The sequence below is a fragment of the Centroberyx gerrardi genome, chromosome 4 (genome assembly GCF_048128805.1).
Source record: "Centroberyx gerrardi isolate f3 chromosome 4, fCenGer3.hap1.cur.20231027, whole genome shotgun sequence".
In the NCBI taxonomy this organism is placed as follows: domain Eukaryota; kingdom Metazoa; phylum Chordata; class Actinopteri; order Beryciformes; family Berycidae; genus Centroberyx; species Centroberyx gerrardi.
The window spans coordinates 283798-304558 of NC_136000.1; the positions used below are offsets into that span (position 1 = coordinate 283798).

The window sequence follows — 20761 nt, forward strand, 5'->3', positions numbered from 1 at the left end:
ATCACTCTGGTGCGTCAAGACATACTGATCTGCCAGCATGGCTGCTTCTGCAACTGCTTTTACCTGCTGCTCAGTGATGTATGTTGCAGGAACCAAATTTTTAAGCTGCTCCAAGATAACAAGATCACACAAGTCATCAAAAGTGTCCACATCAGAAGTCATGCGCCAACGATTAAAGTTATTCACCAAATCATGTGAAAACTCAAGATAGAACTGCTTATCCTTCCTTCCATTCCTAAACTGTTGACAATAAGCCTCTGGAACCATCTCATAAGCCTACGCACTGTTGCATTATGGTGCGATCCGCATCAGGCCAGTCTCTAGAATTAGCCACTCTCTCAAACAGAGAAAAGAACATTTCAGGGTCCTTCTCATTAAACCTTGGAATTAGGCGCAAATTTCCAATTAAATCAAAAGGATGTGAAGAATGGCCGTCAGATGGTGAAGAACAATCCCCATCCAACACTTGATCAGCACCTAGGCCCAGTTTACCTACTCTGATCAAATCCAACTTTTCCTGTTGCAAACTTATTTTAGCCTGCTCAGTGTCATATTTCATTTTTTCCAAAAGCCAATTCTTTATCAATTTCGAATCTCTTTCTCTCCAGATCAGCCTGTTGCTTTAATTTTTCATATTCCATTTGCAGCAACAACAGCTCCTTCTGCTGTTCAAAGGATAACCCAGTACTCTGGATTGATGGCAGAGACAACCCAGCAGCACCGTCCACCTCTCCGCTTTAGCAGACAAGACATTCATGTCAAACAAATTAATTTTCAAAATAGACTTAACTGTATCTTTGAACCTTTTGTCACTCATTTCAATTGTGTAATGGTCCGCAATGTTTAACAATTCCTTGACCCTAACCCTAACCCTTCCTTTGTGCAACTCTCTACAAATTCCTCTGATGGAGCATCAAAAAATCAAAACTCGAGCCATTTTACAAACCTGGACCAATGGAACGCAATAGTCAACATGCTGGCAAATAATGCCCAAAAGGCAAACAGGAGCGTCCCCTCTATCTGCCTAACCAAACACTACACTACCTCACCCCTGGTCTTCATGTGGCTACTTGCGGCGAGTACTTATGCACTAAAGACCGATAGCATGGACAAGCGACCAGCAGCTGGCAACCCCTCGGACATGCTCCTGAGACAAAGCTCTAACTACTTTCACCACAACACTACAAAAACAACAAACCCCACGAAACTCAAAGGAGTAACATGGATATGCCTAACAGGGGAAATAGCTGTAGCTCCAATACATTTATGCACCAACATGTCAACACTCAAACAAATCTCCACGCCAAAAAACACTGACCATGAAATTCACGTGGCAAAAAAAACAAAGCTCTTTCCACAACCTTAAATATCAATCAAAGCCTCGTAGAAACCACACACAATATACAACAAGACAGGGAATTCCCTAGGAACCCGCCTCCAGGTGACGCATGTACCAACCCAACCAGTGATTGGCCTACACACACCAGCGTCATGGGAAACCCCTACAATCAAGCCACCTGGACACGTTCCAACACAAAGAGGAACCCCATCAAATGCATGCAACCAATTACCTAGAACTTAAGCTATTTTAAAGATGAGCCCCAATTTGTCACGACCGGCTCGGAGGCCATGGCTAATAACGGGAGAGGCACGAGAAGTTAAAGCAACACAAATTATTTATTGATAAGTCAACTGAAAATACATGAAATGTTATGGGATGAGGTAATCAGTAAAGTCAGTGGTGTGAGTGTGTGCATGTGTGGAGAGAGCAGTGTGGTGCTGTTGTGGACTGAGAAAAAACAACAGGAACAGGGAGAAAGTGTCCCTGCAGCGCGTCCGTCTCCCAGGAGCCTCTCACAGGGAACTGATGGTGGCTCTGTCTATATACTGGGAACAGGCTCCGCCTACCAGGAACCTGCGAGACACTTAACACACCAAGACAGACTGACCCAGCAGCCGGGAGTAGGGTCCGTCACACAGTGTATACACATCAGATGATATATAGATTATAGATTATAGATTATAGATATATAGACTATAGATTGGTTCTTTGCCATTATGGCTCTTAGACTTTGGATCGACCCTCCACAGTCCGAATCATCTTTTGAATCAAGGTTTTTAATTTTCTTATTTTATGTATTTATTTATTTTTAATGTGTTTCCTGTTTCTCTTCCCCTTATAAACAGTTTTTACTGTTCTTCCTGTTATGGATTCCTCTAAATTAGAAGTCTGTTATTAAATATAGTTATGTTCTGTAGAAATAAACTGTAGAAATAAACTGTGAACATTAAATCCCTCACCAGATGCTTAGCTGAGCCTCAGACTGTATTGATGCTGTGATGTCACTGCTGGATTTCACACAAACTCACAACTCTCCTGTATGAAAATTGACTGTTTTTTTTTTTTTTTTTACTGTTGTATGTATATTGTATTTTATATTCTGCTGGATGTTAATGTTACAGCAGAGTGATGCAGTGTTTCTGCTGACTGTGATGTCACTGTGATGTCACTACAGATAAAACTGAACTAAATGAAGCTCCAGTCAGTGAAGTGTCGTGTTTTATATTTTATTGGTCTCATCCTGATGTTCTTGTGTTTTCAATTTGCTCTTTGTGGTTCTGATGGTAAGTGATGTTGGTGTTTGAGAGGAGAGAGATGAATCAAACCTGATTCACATTTCTGGAAGGAAAACTTCCACATCCTGAAACATGTGATCCAGCCATGTGAGAGAATCTGAAGTTAGCTTGATGTTGGATATTCAGTTGATATTTGTTTTTCCTTCAGTAACTAAAGCAAACAAATAAAAGCATATTGATGAATATATTTGTGATCAGTGGAAGAGGAAGAACAATTTACAGCCACAATATGAGAAAATGTTTTTCTTATGTATAAAGACATTAATATTCCAACAGCTTGTTTCCCAACTGGAGCATAGTGAAAATATTTTCTCAAATATTGAAATGAACGGCTGTAAATTGTTCTTCCTCTTCCAGTAATTACAAATATATTTATCAATGTGCTTTTACTTTATTTACAAGTTACAAGTTTACAAGTTACTGAAGATGGAGCAACAAATAACCAATATCAAGCTAACTTCACAAATCATTGTTGTTGCTATGCTCTCTCTCTCTCTCTCTCTCTCTCTCTCTCTCTCTAACACAACCAGCAGCTGAATGCAAGTTCCCACTCCTTTGAAAGGCATTGTGGGAAACGTAGTAACTCACTAACTGCAGTAGAAGAGGCAGGTTGAGGGAAAGTGGGTTCAGCAGTGAAGTAAATGACTCTTCATCACTGAATAAGTGCTGGATGTTGAACAGAGGAAGAGGAGCGGTGGATTTCTCCTTTAATATCCAAGATCCTCCTCCGTCTCGTGTTTCAGCTGGACCAGGACCAGGACCAGGACCAGGATCAGTTTCAGCTCAGAAGCTTCAGAAGCTTCAGGCTGCAGACGGACGACATGGTGAGACATGGGACGACATCAGCTGTCTGACAGATTTGACTGTTTTCCGCTTTTCATGTTTCATCACGTTTGTTTTCCTCCATCAGGCGAAGTTCCTGACTCAAGATCAAATTAACGGTAAGACAGTCAGTGCTTTGTGTGTGTTGGTCAGGGTGTGTGTGTGTTGGAGTGCAGGACTTTATGCAAAAATAGATTTCATACATTACATCACATTACATAACATTAATGAATTCTCTACGAAGCAGTAATCGTTACATTTACATGAATTCACCCCTGAATTCATGCAAAAACCCTTTAATAATATATATAAAGGGAGTTATTAATGGAGGAGACCCCATCAAAACCTCCTTAAACTCCCCTTAATGTTTGACTGCTTACTTTCTAATTTAATGTAAAATTCAGGGTGACAGGAACTTTCCATTAATAACCTGTAAACCTGCACAAAAGGCATGAAAAATCCCTTAATGTCTTACTTTTTTAAAGCTGTGTTATTTTTAATGGATAATTAATGTTTATGTAATGAGAAATGAAGGACATTTAGGGATCAAGTTAAGGGGTTTGGTTTCGTAGTGTAAGTGCTGCCAGGATGTGACCAGTGAAGTCATTCTGTCATGTTTGAAACCAGTAAAGATTAATAAATTACTTTTAGAATTAGAGGTTGTTTTTATCAGGTTATTGATAACAAACCGCAGCAATGCTGCAGTTTGTTTGTGTTTAATCAGACAGAAGAGTTTTCTGAAGCGTCACTTGTTCCTGTTCAGCGGCTCCGTCTGCTAATGTGATTAAAAACAAAGGCTGACTGTCTGAACCAGGTCTGAACTCTATCTGGGCTTCAGCGTAATGAGGAGATGCTCATGAGAGATGATTGTGTTTGGTTCAATGGATGAGCTGCTGTGTTGTTTCAGTGAAATGTTTTCTGTTCTCTCAGTTCTGTGATTTGACTTCACACTGCAGTTATATATCAGTTTGATGATATTGTCCTTTTATTAAAATGGGATCTGTGATCTTTTTGGGGGCAATAGCAAGCAGATAATGGTAGGTTGTGTGTTTGGTGAGCTCTGCTGAAAATTCGATTTAACTCCTTTTTTTGGCGCCCTACACCAATAATAAGATACAGGAAAATCACCTAAAGTACCACTAACATTTTCCAACTGGTTTCCCTTTTTTATTTTCATGTAAATGGCGAGTAACCTACGTAAATACAAGTACACGGGGAAGGCCACTGTTAGCAAGACCGACGAGCAACATGTCCCAGCTAGCTGAGCAAACCGATACGACGGACATGAAAGCTGAGCTACTGTCCTCACTGAAAGTGGAAATAGCCAAACAGAGCTGAAGAGTGCACTGGCTGTGGAATTTGGTGTCATTAAATCTGAATTACAAGCGGTTAAAATGGAAATCGCAAGTAACACAGCGGTACTAGGTTCCGACTTGGAAACAATTAAAACAACAGTGTCAATGTATTAGTGGAGGGGTTCTTCTTTTTATACGTACAACAGATTGAGTCCATTATATACCATTATATCTACATGCCCTCTACAACCGAATATGGTTAAGTCACACTTTGCGAATAAATAAGTTGGTTGTCAGGTCACTTTTGTGAGTTGGAACGTTAAATCCTTAAACCATCCAGTGAAGTGTAAAAAATTAGGACTCACATACTCAACATGATTGGTTGAGGCAGATTCCGCTGGTCGTTACATAACAGTGGTAGGCAGATTAAATAAAACTCCTGTCATTCTGGCAAATGTATATGCACCAAATTATGATGACAGCAGTTTTTTATTAGCTTCTTTTCACGTCTAACTAGTATAGATACACATCACCTCATCCTAGGAGGAGATATCAATTGTGTGCTGTCACCTTCCCTGGATCGTAGCTCACCCAAAAGTATGGCTCCATCTAAAGCAGCGCTTGCAATTCAATTGTTTCTTAATTCATATGGGATGTCTGATGCTTTGCTTCCGAAACCCTAAACTTAGATGTTACTCTACTCTACTCACCAGTTCATAAAACATATTCACGTATAGATTCTTTTTTTTCTGGACAGTGAACTACTTCCATTAATCAGAGAATGTGAATATCAGGCAATAATAATATCGGATCATGCTCCATTATTGGTAGTTCCATTATTGATGACTCTATGTACCAACTACACACTCTAGTTCCTGCCCATGGCGTCTCTCTAATGAAGGATTTGTCAAATTTATCTCAACTGCGATAACTGAATATCTAGCACGTAATCAAACCTCAGAGACATAAGAAATATTAATATGGTGAAAAGACTGGGAAGATTCTGGCTCACGTCAAAGGAATGCAGATCAATCTATACTTGCAATAAATAACGAGATGGGTATTAAACTTACAGACCCCTTAGAGATTAATCAATGTTTCCATACGTATTATTCAAAGCTTTATACCTCAGAATCCAGTAACGATGAATCTTTGATTTTTTTTTGCCAGCCTTAACACTCCCATAATTGATGAGGAAACTGCCACAGATTTAGAAAGTCCATTCTCAAGAGAGGAATTTATTATTGCAACCAAGTCCATGCAAAACGGGAAATCCCCTGGACCAGACGGATATCCAAGTGAATTCTTTAAAAACTTTGCCACCGAACATGCTCCTATCCTGCTCTCTGTTTATGAAGAATCATTTACCTTTGGTTCACTACCTGAAATGATGAGACAGGCGGTCATCTCATTAATTCCTAAAAAAGATTAAAAAAAAAAACCTAGAATGCAGTTAATTTCGATCCATTTCCTTACTGAATGTTGACAGTAAGTTGCTTGCTAAAATGTTAGCCTGCCGTTTAGAAACAATTTTACGATTTATTAAAAATCGTTCTTCATTCTTTTTTTAATATACATAGATTATTTAATATCCTTTACAATCCCTCTCCACCCGACGTTTCAGAGGTACTTTTATCACTCGATGCTGAGAAAGCATTTGATCGGGTGGAGTGGGATTATCTCTTCTATACCCTAAAAAAATGTGTACAAAATTTACATCATGGATTCAGGTTCTCTACTCTCTCGTACAAATAATAATTTATCCTCTTTCTTTTCATTACGTCGTGGGACCAGACATGGTTGCCCTTTGTCTCCCCTCCTATTTGCTTTGGCAATTGAACCACTAGCAATTGTGCTAAGTGACGACATTTCAATTAAAGGTATACAGAGGAAGAATTCTGAACATAAAATATCCCTCTACGCGGATGATATGCTCCTGTATTTATCTGAACCCTTAATCAGCCTGCCACAAACACTTATCTTATTAGATAAATTTGGAAAAATATCAGGCTGTAAAATAAACACGCAAAAAAGTGAAGTTATGCCTATTAACCCTGCGGCTAAACAGATCATACTTAGTTCATTGCCCTTTAAAATAAGTAAAAATAAATTTAATTTGGGAATCTGGATCACACATAATTTTAAACATCTTTACAAAGCTAATTTACTCCCATTTATAGATTCTCTGAAACAAGATTTTGAATGTTGGAACTTATTATCATTATCATTAGGAGGTAGAATTAACACTATTAAAATGAACGTGCTACCTAGATTTTTATACCTGTTCCAATGTATTCCAATCATTTTGACAAAATCCTTCTTTCTGTTTATGGATAAATTGATATCCTCATTCATCTGGAATAAGAAAAACCCATGAATACGTAAGAGCATGTTACAGCGACACCGTCAGCATGGAGGATTAGCTTTACCCAACCTTCAATATTATTATTGGGCTGCTAATATACGCGCTATGTTATATTGGCTTAATTCCTCACATGATAGCGGCCCAAAATGGTTACAATTAGAGAACTTGTCATGTGGACCTGCCTCTTTACATGCTTTGCTTTGTTCCAAGCTCCCACCACCTGAACCTAGACAGATATTCTATAAACCCAGTGGTTAAACACTCCTTGAAAGTTTGGGCACAGTTCAGACGAGCCTTTTCACTTAATAATTTCTCAATCGACGCCCCTATAGCAAGAAATAATATGTTTAAACCCTCTATTATAGATGGATCCTTCGATACCTGGGCCAAGAGTGGATTAGTCACATTAAAAGACTTATATGTTGATGATAATTTTGCATAATTTGAGCAGTTGAGATTCAAATTTAAAATCCCTAATTCTCATTTCTTCAAATACTTGCAGCTTTGCAGCTTTGTATCCTCATATTCTGCTCACTTTCCATCATTACCACCCAGCTCTTTCCTAGAATCAATCTTGGAACTCAGTTCCTACCCTAAAGAGATTATTGGCATAATCTATACTCTACTCAACTCTTACAATTTAAAACCCCTGACACGTTTAAAAAGCCAATGGGAAGAAGAATTAGATACAGAACTTTCTGATGATATATGGCAAGATACATTAGATAGGATACACTCATCTTCAATTTCTTTAAAACATAACACAAGTAATACAATTCAAGATTGTACATAGATTGCATTGGTCTAAAGCAAAACTGGCCAAATTTACACCAAATATCGATCCTATTTGTGATCTTTGTGAAACAACACCAGCCACTTGATCACATGTGTTTTGGCTGTGCCCAAAGTCAACCGATTTTTGGGAATCCATATTCAAATTGTGTGGAAAAATGGCTAGGAGACTCATATTGTTTAAATGGAAAGAAAGATTGGAACTGGATTAGAGATCATATGCATCATCTGACCCTAGAGAAAACTGGACAAAAGAGGCTGTGTCAACCTCTACACCATTTGGCCAGTTCTGGATCAGGTATAAAGATGGATGCCTCAGACATTTCAAACTTGTAACTATTAACACCCCCTCCCCCCCCTTTTATTTTTTATTTTATTTTTTCCCTTCTCCTTTATTTGTGCTTTGTGTGTGTGTTTATAAATTGTTTATTATACTTACCATTGAACTTCTGTTTTGATATGCTATATTGTAAATATTGCTAATTTGTAATGGTGCAATAAGCTAAGGGTACTTTGGGATGGAATTTTGTTAAAATATATCATAAACTGTATGACCTTTTGTTTTACCTAAAAAACCTGATAAAAAAAAGAACAAAAAAAAAAATGGCATCTGCTCCAGTCTGATATGATGACATGCTGCAGTTTGATTGATTATATGTTTATCGTAGAATTAATCAATACACAATGGTTATCTATGGGAAGACCTGAACCTGAACTGATTCTATTGAGACATTTTGATCATCAGATTCCACTAAAATCTGCATTTTTATTTTCCACTTAAAATCAAATCTGACTCCACTTCCTGTAACTTTATCTAAAATGGTGGACTTGTCTGTCTCTTCTTCTGTGGTGTTCCTATCAGTTAAGAACACATGAAGAAGTAGCTGAATATGAGCATCAGTCCAGAGTTCGGCTGATAATCAAAAACAAGAACTTCAAGTCGATCCTTGTGTTCTTGTGGAGAACGTTCTTCCCGACGTTCTTCTGATCAGAGAAACATACAGAGAAGCTTCTGACGGACTCTGTGATTAATGACGACTCAGCTGTTCATGTTCCAGCTGCAGACTGCAGCGCTCGCCGTTGTAGCAATGAATCTTGGGACTTTCGATTCGTTCTCGTCGGTCTCCATCCGATGCATCCTCCATCCTCGATATTTTGACGTCAGCAAGGAAACTTCTGTGTTTTCTATCAGTTCCCCGTCCGCTCGTTCTGTCGTTCTTTTGTTTTGGAATCGGCTTCGGCGGTCAGATATCACGTAAAACGCGTCATGGAGGAAACAAGAACGCAGATTGGTAATCAGCCCTTATTTTGTTCTGTTAGGCTTTCTGTCTCCATCTACCCATAATCCCTTCTGTTTTGGGAGGTTTTTTGTAGCTGGAGTTGCAGTTCTCAGGACTGAGACTCTCGCTGCCACCAGAGGTCAAAGGTCATCGGTCACCTGAACAAACATTCACAGTTTATTCAAACTTCTTTGGTTTTGTTCATTTGAACAAAGTAATTTGATCTGCAGGATGGCAGGTTCAAACTGTCCAATAAACAAGCTGCTTGTGAGTCATGTGACTTCTGTTTCCAAACCCTGATTGGCTGGAACTGGACAGCGTGAACATGAAGGAATACCAAAAAAACCAAACAGTGAACTTTTCCCTCAGCAGCAGGTTGTGTGTGTGTGTGTGTGTGTGTGTGTGTGTGTGTTGCAGAGTATAAGGAGTGTTTCTCGCTGTACGACCGGCAGCAGAGCGGCAGGATCGACGCTCAGCAGCTGATCACAGTGATGCGCTGCCTGGGCTCAAGCCCCACCCCCCCCGAGGTCCACAGACACCTGATGACTCACTGCATAGGTACACCTGTCTGTCTGACCACCTGTCTGTCTGAACACCTGTCTGTCTGACCACCTGTCTGTCTGAACACCTGTCTGTCTGTCTGTCTGTCTGAACACCTGTCTGTCTGTCTGGGCTCAAGCCCCACCCCCCCCGAGGTCCACAGACACCTGATGACTCACTGCATAGGTACACCTGTCTGTCTGACCACCTGTCTGTCTGAACACCTGTCTGTCTGACCACCTGTCTGTCTGACCACCTGTCTTTCTGTCTGTCTGACCACCTGTCTGTCTGAACACCTGTCTGTCTGTCTGTCTGAACACCTGTCTGTCTGTCTGTCTGTCTTCCTGGGCTCAAGCCCCACCCCCAACAGAAGGTTTGCTGTATCTGTGTCAGTTCTGTGTCTTGGTCTGTGTTCTGTGGAGTTCCTCAGGGTTCGATCCTTGGACCTGTTTTGGTTTCATTATGCTTCCTTTGGGCTGATTATCAGCTGCTCTGGTTCTGTCAGCCAAGCATCTGGAGCGCAGCGTTCATGCTTTCATCTTCTAGATTAGATACAGTAACTTCCTGTTGTCTCTGTCGGAGCAGAACGCAGCGGAGGCTCTAACTGATCTCCAACACTGTGAGGTTCCTCAGGTTCTCTTCAGATTTCCCTCGTTCCAAACTTAAAACTGAAGGTGATTTTGTCTTTTCTGTTCTGCTCCGCTCTCTGGACCACAAGCTTTTTTAAAAATGTTTTTAGCTCAATCCCTTCAATCTCTCCCCATACATATTCCTGTGAAATATTTCAAGCAATTTGACCGCATATGCAACATATTTCTTTGGAACGGGAAACGCCCACGCATGCGTTTGGAAAAACTATAACTCCCGGTGGACAGAGCGGGTATGGGACTTCCAAAATTGTTATTCTATCATTATGCATTTAGTCTGCGGCATACTGCCCAATGGTCCCTCCCACCAGAAAGAACTCCTCCATGGTCAAGTATTGAACGGGATGTGTGCCTGCCCCTCACCCCACTAGCATGTTAATCCATTAGATTGTCATCTGAGATGCAGTCCCACCCGGTCCTTTCTCATCTGCAGGACATAGGGAAAAAGGTAGCTAGGATCCATAACATAGACATTCACCTTAATTCGGAGTCAAGCATATGGTTTAACCCGAAGTTATGTGTTGGTAGAGCCCCGTTCTTGTGGAAAGTGTGGATAAATAAAAGGATTCGGACACTTGGAGATCTGTTCAAAAACAATTTACTGAAATCTTTTGAAGAGTTAATCCAGGAGTGTGGTCTCCCTCGATCCAGTATGTGGCTCTCCAAGAGCACTCCCTCAGCAATCTAAACTGCTCTCTGATATCATCCAAATATTTGGACTGGGTCATGAGGCCTCTCAATACTATTCCAAAATATTTTGCCAGGCTACTACACTTCCAACAGCTTTAAGGACTATCTGGGAGAAAGATTTAAACCTTTTGTTTAATGAGTTAGAATGGAATAGGATATGCCAAAATCAAAGAAAGTTGTCAAGGGATATAAAAGTAAGACTCATTCAATTTAAAATCCTCAATCGCTTCTATTGGACACCATCTAGACTACATCGATTAGGCCTTAAAAACACAGCAGACTGCTGGAAATGTCAAAATTCAGAGGGTACATTACTCCATGCTCTCTGGCAATGCCCTAAGATTCAGGACTTTTGGGAACAAGTCCACAATTGTATAAAGGAGATCACTAGCAATGACTTTGAATTCTCTCCCAGGTAATATGTGCTGGGTGACCCATTAGCTGTGAAAGACTGTGGAAATGCAGAACTGATCCAAACTGCCATAATGGTGGGTAGACAGACTTTATTGAGGGGTTGGAAGAAGACAGGAGCTCCCTCTTGGCGGGAGTGGTTCATAGAACTGGGAAAGGTGGCCTCATATGAACAACTTTTCTATAGAAAGACTGACAGATGGGAAGAGTATATTTTAAAATGGGGAAAATACCAGATCTATATCTCTAAGGATAAATAATGTTGTATTCAATATCTGTATGTTTACCTTCAATATCTTATGCTATCCTAAGTGCCCCTGGTGTGTATTTTAGTATATGTTTGTTTCATTATTTATTTGTCAAATTTTTTTTAATTTTTAATTTTTTATATTTTTCCTCTTATCATATCTATTATTATTATTATCATTATTTATTTCTATTATATTAGTTATTGTTTTTCAGAACTGTTCAGTGCTGAGTGTTTTGTATGTTAAAAAATGAAAAATGGCAATAAACTTTAAATCATAAAAAAAAATGTTTTTAGCTGTTTGGCAAATGAGCTATTGCAAATTGTTAACAGCTCTCTTTTGTCTGGTGTTTTCCCAAATGCTTTGAAAACTGCTGTTATTAAGCCTCTGTTAAAGAAGAGTTGCCTGGATGCGATCAGTGATCTGTGATCAGTAATTACAGACCTATTTCCAATCTCCCTTTTATTAGTAAGCTCCTGGAAAAAATTGTCTTCAACCAGCTTAACAACTATTTAATTTCAAATGCTCACTTTGACCATTTCCAATCAGGATTTAGACCTCGTCATAGTGCTGAGACGGCCCTTATTAGAGTTGTGAATGATCTTCGTATGAACACAGATTCAGGCAAGCTTTCTATCCTTGTACTTCTGGATCTTAGTGCTGCATTTGACACTGTTGATCACACAGTATTATTAGACTAGAAAATTGTATTGGACTCTCTGGCCCAGCCTTAAATTTGTTCAAAACCTGCAAGGCAGGAACTACTTTGTGTCTATCGGTGACTTTGTCTCTGAAAGGGTCAGTATGACATGTGGAGTTCCACAGGGATCAATCCTTGGCCCTCTTTTATTCAACCTCTACATGCTTCCACTAGGACATATCATACAGAAAAATAGCATTCATTACCACAATTATGCAGATGACATTCAGCTCTATATATTCTTTCTTCAAGTGACTTTGGTCCTGTAGATTTTCTGATTCAGTGTATTGAGGAAATTAATGACTGGATGTGCCAAAACTTTCTTCAGCTAAATAAAGACAAAACTGAGCTAATTATCTTTGGTACTAAGGAAAAGAGGCAGAAAATTAGGGCTCACCTTAACTCCCTGTCTCTCGAGTAAAGAGCAAACTAGGAATCTTGGTGTTATTATGGATGCTGATCTCAATTTTAACAAACATGTATACTATTACAATACTATTACAAGATCAGCCTTTTATCATCTTAAAAATATAACCAAAGTACGGGGTCTTATGTCAAAACCTGATTTAGAAAAGCTGATACATGCTTTCATTACCAGCAGGTTAGACTACTGCAGTGGTCTTCTCTCCGGTCTCCCCAAAAAACCTCTGGGCGGTTACAGCTCATTCAGAATGCTGCCAGAGTTCTGACTAAGACTAAGAAAACAGAACACATTACACCAGTTCTTAGGTCACTGCACTGGCTTCCAGTGTGCCATAGAATTGATTTTAAAATTCTGCTGCTTGTGTATAAAGCGCTAAATGGCTTAGCTCCAAAATACATTTCTGACCTGCTCCTAGGATCTGAGCCACCCAGACCTCTGAGGTCCTCTGGGACCGGTCTGTTAGTTGTTCCCAGGGTGAAAACTAAATCAGGTGAAGCTGCTTTTAGTAATTATGCTCCCAATTACTGGAATAAACTTCCAGAAGCACTGAGATGTTCCCACTATCAGCTCTTTTAAAAGTCGACTCAAAACATTCCTTTTCTCTGTGGCCTTCTGCTAAATCATCTGTATGTAGATGTAACAGGTGTTATCTTTATTTATTTCTTTTATTTATGTTTTACCTATTTTATACAAATTATTCATCAATTGGCATCACAAACAGGATCCCAACGGGAGTCTAGAGGAACTCTGGTGAGTAGTTTCTCCGCTCTGATGGGATCCTCAAACCTGTATTGAGAATTGAAGGATTTCTTGAAGTTTATAATTGTAATTGTTTAGATGATCTGTGTATTGTTGTAAAGAAACATTTACAAGTCCTATAGGGGCTGTGGGGCCTGCCTATAGGGTGGGGTAAGACCACTGGAAAGACTCTAGGCTCCTTCGAAGAATCCTAAAATTGATTTCCTTTTGAGAGGAAAAATTGAGGGAGTCACTCTCAGAGAAGCTCCGGTGTTTCCGGGAGGTCTTTTAGGTGGTGATTATCTTTGAATATCCTCAGGGGTAAGGCACACTTAATTTGATACTGGCTGACCAGAGCTGTCACCAGTGTGAGAGTCACTGCTCAATATCTTTCTTTCTTTCTTTTTTAATGTCATTTTAAGTAGTTGTGGAGTGTGTATGTATTATTTCTGTTTTATGTGAAGCACATTGTATTTGCCTTGTGTATGAAATGTGCTATATAAATAAAGTTTGCCTTGCCTTCACTTTAAGTGTTAAGCAGCGTCTGAAACACATTTCTATAGGCTGGCCTTTATAATAGCTGTGCTGTTATTTTATGTGTACTCTGCATGTATGTATGTGGGAACACTGGGAGCAGGGTGCATTGTGGGATTGGTCAGCCAGTCTAATCCAGGAAGTAGCTGGATCTCTCTTCATGTTTCAGATCAGATGTTAGTGAAGCGCCTGCTGAGACCCGACAGACGCTACACTGCTGCAGCCTATCAGATTACATCACATTACAATAGATTACATTAGATTACATTAGATGAAACAAATGAGGGGAAACAGTATGAGATAAACTGATACAGCAAAGAAAAAAGGATCTGAATAAATTAAACGTAACACAGCAAAACTGTCAGATCAAAGAACCAGCAGACTGAAGACTGGAGATTCATGTTTGACTAGACTTTACTGTCTTTACTGTCTGTATATGTATAGTATATGTATATATGTATAGTGCATATATACTGTACATATACAGTATACATATATACATACAGTATATATAATGTATGTATGTGTATATACCTTCCGTGGCTTGTTAACATGAATATGATGCATGTTTGCACATCATAAATGTTGCTTTAAATTCACATATTGTCAGGCAAGCAACCAGGACCCAGGAGAAGAAGTGGAGACAGGTAGTAGGAGTCAACAATGCTGATTTATTCCAGCAAGCAGGCAGGCAGGCAGACAGCTACAGGATACAGAGAGGCAGATAAACTAAGTAACTGGGGTGACAGGTAAATGCATGTAGGGGAGTGCTGAGGATCAGGTGTGTAGACTGATGAGAAGAATGGAATCAGGTGTGCAGGTGCAGATCAGGCTGGTAGTTGGAAGTCCAGTTTGGCGCCCTCTGGTGGATGGAACTGGAGTTGTGACACATATTTCCCTCACTGTTATATCCTGAATATTAATTATGCTTTCTTAATGGTTTCACTGTTTCTTACTGTATACACACTTATATTTTAAATTCCATTACGTTATTTCGTTTATTACATTCATATTTCAGTACGCAGTTGCAACTGTAATGAACTGCTCACACTTCCACTGAACATGTTTATACTGTCACCAGCACGCGCTGATGTAACACTTATATAACTGTTTACAGTCTTTTTATATTCTATTTCATTGCTTTACTGTTTGTGTGACTGATTTTATATTCTGTGTGTAGTTTCTTGTGTTTCTTCCCTGATTTCCCCGCAGGATCAATAAAGTTTCATCTGGTTTGAACAGTGAATGTGGGTCCATTCAGCTGAAGATGTGTTTGTGTTCGTCTCCTCCTCAGATCGGGGGGGCGAGCTCGACTTCTCCACCTTCCTGACCATCATGCACCGGCAGCGGCAGCAGGAGGCGCCGGAGCGGGAGATCCTGCAGGCGTTCAAGATGGCCGACAAGGAGCAGAAAGGCTTCATCCTGGCGTCCGAGCTCCGAGCCAAACTGACCGGGCTGGGGGAGAAACTCACCGACCAGGAGGGTGAGGGGGGGGGGTGACCGACCAGGAGGATGAGGGGGGGGTGGACTGACCGACCAGGAGGGGGGGCAGAGAGTTAAATTCCCCAGCTGAGGCTCTCATCATGTTTTATCTTCTAAATTCTCACGCAGCATCAGATCACTAAGCCGTAACAGCTGATGTGTCCCAGTTTGATTGACAGCTCTGTCCTCCTCTCTCAGTGGACGAGCTGCTGCAGGAGGCGGGCGTTGGAGCCGACGGCAGAATCCACTACCAGCAGTTTGCCGAGGCGGTGAGCCGGCCGGCCAAACACTGACAACCAGAACATCCAGAACATCCTGAACATCCAGAACATCCTGAACATCCTGAACATCCTGAACATCCAGACCAACCAGAACATCCAGAACATCCAGAACATCCTGAACATCCAGAACATCCAGAACATCCTGAACATCCAGAACATCCTGAACATCCAGAACATCCAGAACATCCAGAACATCCAGAACATTTAGAACATTTAGAACATCCTGAACATTTAGAACATCCTGAACGTCAGTCAATGTTAAGTGATATAACCTGAAGCTGCTGAAAGCTTCAGAAAGATGATTAGTGAAACTGAAGGTTCATCATCAGCTGCTGTGAGAAAACATTAAAAACAGATGAAAGAGTTCAGATCAGATCTGAGTTCAGATCTGAGTTCAGCAGGAGCTGCATGAGGGTTTCCTGCCACCTGCTGGATGTTAATGTGCATTACAATCTCTTTGGGTTTGTAACAGCTGATGAAAGCAGCCAGTCAGACAGGAACAGCAGTAATCTGGATCCAACATTAGGAACACAGCGACTCCTCTCTCTGTGTAGAAGTCTAGTTAGAGCAGGAATTATGGGATGGCTGGCGGCCATATTTAGTTTACTCTATCTGGCCTTATAGAGAGTAGTCAGTCAGTCAGTCAGTCAGTCAGTCAGACAGTCAGACAGACAGTCAGGCAGACAGTCAGACAGACAGACAGTCAGTCAGACAGACAGACAGTCAGACAGACAGTCAGTCAGTCAGTCAGACAGTCAGACAGACAGTCAGTCAGTCAGACAGTCAGACAGTCAGTCAGACAGTCAGACAGTCAGTCAGTCAGACAGTCAGACAGACAGTCAGTCAGTCAGACAGACAGACAGTCAGACAGACAGTCAGTCAGTCAGTCAGACAGTCAGACAGTCAGTCAGACAGTCAGTCAGTCAGACAGACAGTCAGTCAGTCAGTCAGTCAGACAGTCAGACAGTCAGACAGTCAGACAGTCAATCAGTCAGTCAGTCAGTCAGTCAGTCAGTCAGTCAGTCAGGATGAGCAGCAGGGGGCGTCGGTCTCTGTCTGGTCCCTGCAGGGAAAAACACTTTCATGATACTAATAATGCTGCTGGATGACTGGTGGATGAGACAGAATGGCATACATGGAGCTGCAGATATATATATATATATATGTATATATATACACTCACCGAGCACTTTATTAGGAACACCTTACTAATACTGGGCAGGTATCAGCTTTCAGCTCAGTGTCAACCGGCTAACAAAGTGAAATCCTCCTCCAGGTTGGACGTGTTGCATTCTGGGATGCTGTTCTGCTCCCTCAGCTGTAAAGAGGTTATCTGAGTTACTGAAGCCTTTCTGTCAGCTCCGACCGGTCCGGTCGTTCTCCTCTGACCTCTCTCATCGACGAGGCGTTTCCGTCCGCAGAACCGCCGCTCGCTGGATGTTTTTTGTTTTTCGCACCGTTCTGTGTGAACTCTAGAGACTGTTGTGTGTGAAGATCCCAGGAGATCAGCAGGTTCAGAAATACACCGACAGCCACGCCGCGGTCAAAGTCTCTGAGATCACATGTTCTCCCCATTCTGATGTTTGATGTGAACATGAACTGAAGCTGCTGACCTGTATCTGCATGATCTTATGCATTGCACTGCTGCCATGTGATTGGCTGATTGGATAATTGCATGAATAAGCAGGTGTACAGGTGTTCCTAATAAAGCGCTCAGTGTGTAATACTGTATGTATATATACAGTATATATATATATATATACTATATATATATACTCTATATACTGTACTGTATATACTGTATAAGCCACATGTTGAAGGGTGAATGCATTTTAAAAAGCCGCGCACTTTGTTACAGCAGAGACACATTCATTTAAAAAGTCTGGCATTAAAGGATAATAATAATAATAATAATAATAATAACTTTATTTGTATAGCACTTTTCATACAGACTATGCAGCTCAAAGTGCTTTGACAGTTCGGCACAACCATATCACAACCATATCACAATGAGTAATGAGTAAAAACATTAAAAAAAATAAATAAAATAAAATAAATAAAAACAATAAAATAATAAAAAAGTAAATAAGAAAAAAAAAAAAAAGGGAGAAGCGATTCCAAAACAAATTAAAATTGTCAATAAAACCTATATTGTGAGCTCTGCAGGCGGATTGGAGCCAAGTGTGGAGGCTCAGGTTCTGGTGAAACGCCCTGCTCCACGGGCCAGTGTGGGAGATAAAAACAGACTTTCCACAACTATTTAAAAAGTTAAAAAGGTCGTTAAAATCGTTTTTGGTCAGCTCAGACTGACGAGCTGCATCGTGTCCCCACATGGACTACAACCCGTTAGACAGAGTGAGCAGCCCGGGATGTCAGGGGCCGCGGCTCCAGGGAAGCAGCGTGTGGCGGTGTTCAAGTAATGGATAATGGCAATTAGTAATGGCAATTAAATACCAGTTTTTAATTGCAGCACACACACACACACACACACACACACACACACACACACTCTCTTAACAGGCTGATGCAGAGTGGTGAACAGTTCAACCAGAGAGAGATTTTCCCTCTTTGTCGTCTCATCTGGTTCATCATCAGGCTGAGAGGCTGGAAACTGTTCAGTGTTTCACAAGAAAAAGCAAACAAGAGAAAAATCTGAAAAAATAGACAGGATAATAAGTTTGTATAGTAGAAATATGTTTTTCGAATCCCATCAATCATCTTGTGACCCCTCAAAATTATCTCACAATCCCCTAGGGGGTCCTGACCCGCAGGTTGAGAACCGTTGTCACCAGAACCATCTCACTTGGGGCAGCAGACTGTTATGTGAAGGTCGCAGGTTTGAATCCCAGACTTCACAAATTAGACTTTTGTGTTTGGTTTCACAGAACCAATCAGATCGCAGCTCATCAGAGATGACAGGCTAACGCTCAGCTTCTGGTTCTGCTCAGTCAGCACAGTTCAGATCTCAGCCTCGTCTTCCTCCTCTTGTCCGGCATGAAAAACAAACACAGAGCGAGAGAATCCATCAAACTGATCTGAACTGATCTGAACTGATCTGAACTGATCTGAACTGAGCTGGACTGATCTGAACTGATCTGAACTGAGCTGAACTGAGCTGAACTGATCTGAACTGATCTGAACTGATCTGAACTGAGCTGAACTGATCTGAACTGATCTGAACTGATCTGAACTGAGCTGAACTGATCTGAACTGATCTGAACTGATCTGAACTGAGCTGGACTGATCTGAACTGATCTGAACTGAGCTGAACTGAGCTGAACTGATCTGAACTGAGCTGAACTGATCTGAACTGATCTGAACTGATCTGAACTGAGCTGAACTGAGCTGAGTCGAGTGTTTTCATCTCAGAACACTTTACTGTCTCATCACGGCTTTTTATGCAGCAGGACAGCAGCTCAGGTTTGACACCATGGAGTTTGGATTTTACAAACGAGGAAATGTTAAAAAATGTAATTACATCCAGCATGAACTGCAAACTGATTGTGTGAAATGTAAACCTGACAGAAGTAAACGGGCTGAAACTCTAACCCGTTTACTTCAGTCTGTGTCTGCTGCTCTTCTTTACAGTCAGAGTCAGACTGTCTGTGTTTTATTCTGTTGTTAAATCAGAAAACAGCGACGCTCCGCTCAGCTCGTTAACCCTCTGACTGTCTGTCTGTTCGTCTGTTATCTTTATAGCAGCAGCTGCTTGTTGTCCCCCACCAAAGGGGGGACTATGGATCGATCTCCGTCCGTTAGTTAGTTAGTTAGTTAGTTAGTTAGTTAGTTTGTTTGTTAGTTTGTTAGTTCGTTTGTTTGTTAGTTTGTTAGTCACACTGTAATGTTGACTTTGTGCCACTAGGGGGCAGCATTGACAATGAATGGGGACTCAGTGGTAAAGCAACACAGTTAAAGTTATCATAAGTAACATAACAGTCTACACACGCTGCACACCTGGAGACATCAGACTGTGTTGATGTGTTGAAGTGAGAGTCAGTGGAGAATTTTTGGGCAAACCTCTAACCACCAGACACTGTAGTTACTGTACAGTTGTTGGACTGTTGGACTGTTACTGCATCATCACTGCACTACCACTGTGCCGTCAGTGTTGAATACTTATATCATATTACCACCTACTGTGCAATACCATATATCACTTATCATTTAGCATTTATATTATTAATAACACTCACGCTCCTGGTGTTGTATGTTATATTGTATATTGTATTATAAATTGTATTGTAGTGTACATTGTGTAATGTACAGATTGTATTTATTGCGTATTGTAGTTCTTATATTTTGTGCTGTATTGAGTAAAAACAGGACAATTACAGTTACTACATTTCAAGATATAACTTGTAAACCTAATTCTGAGGAGAGTAGGCAACAGAAATATATGGTCAATCTGTCCTTTCATTGTCCCATACCAAAATGCTTTTACAATTTCACTCATATTTCAAGTTCACTCAGCAATCACTGACTGACCCAAGGGTGGAACTGCATCACTGGTGGGGGACAACATGTTTACTATTTGCTGGTCTCCCTACTGTTCCCAGGTCTTCAGGTGCTGGTCTCCCTACTGTTCCCAGGTCTTCAGGTGCTGGTCTCCCTACTGTTCCCAGGTCTTCAGGTGCTGGTCTCCCTACTGTTCCCAGGTCTTCAGGTGCTGGTCTGCCTACTGTTCCCAGGTCTTCAGGTGCTGGTCTCCCTACTGTTCCCAGGTCTTCAGGTGCTGGCCTCCCTACTGTTCCCAGGTCTTCAGGTGCTGGTCTCCCTACTGTTCCCAGGTCTTCAGGTGCTGGTCTGCCTACTGTTCTCAGGTCTTCAGGTGCTGGTCTGCCTACTGTTCCCAGGTCTCCAGGTGCTGGTCTCCCT

General features: G+C 40.9%; 1 protein-coding gene across 1 annotated transcript; it reads left to right on the top strand.

Moving 5' to 3' along the window:
- Positions 1-1105: 1105 nt before the first annotated feature.
- Positions 1106-16094, top strand: calml4b (calmodulin-like 4b). Its single transcript, XM_071905475.2, has 7 exons — positions 1106-1216; positions 3381-3461; positions 3548-3578; positions 9609-9749; positions 15418-15606; positions 15804-15874; positions 15933-16094. The coding sequence occupies exons 1-7, from the start codon at positions 1106-1108 to the stop codon at positions 16092-16094; spliced, it is 786 nt and encodes a 261-aa protein (XP_071761576.1).
- The last annotated feature ends 4667 nt before the right edge of the window (positions 16095-20761 follow it).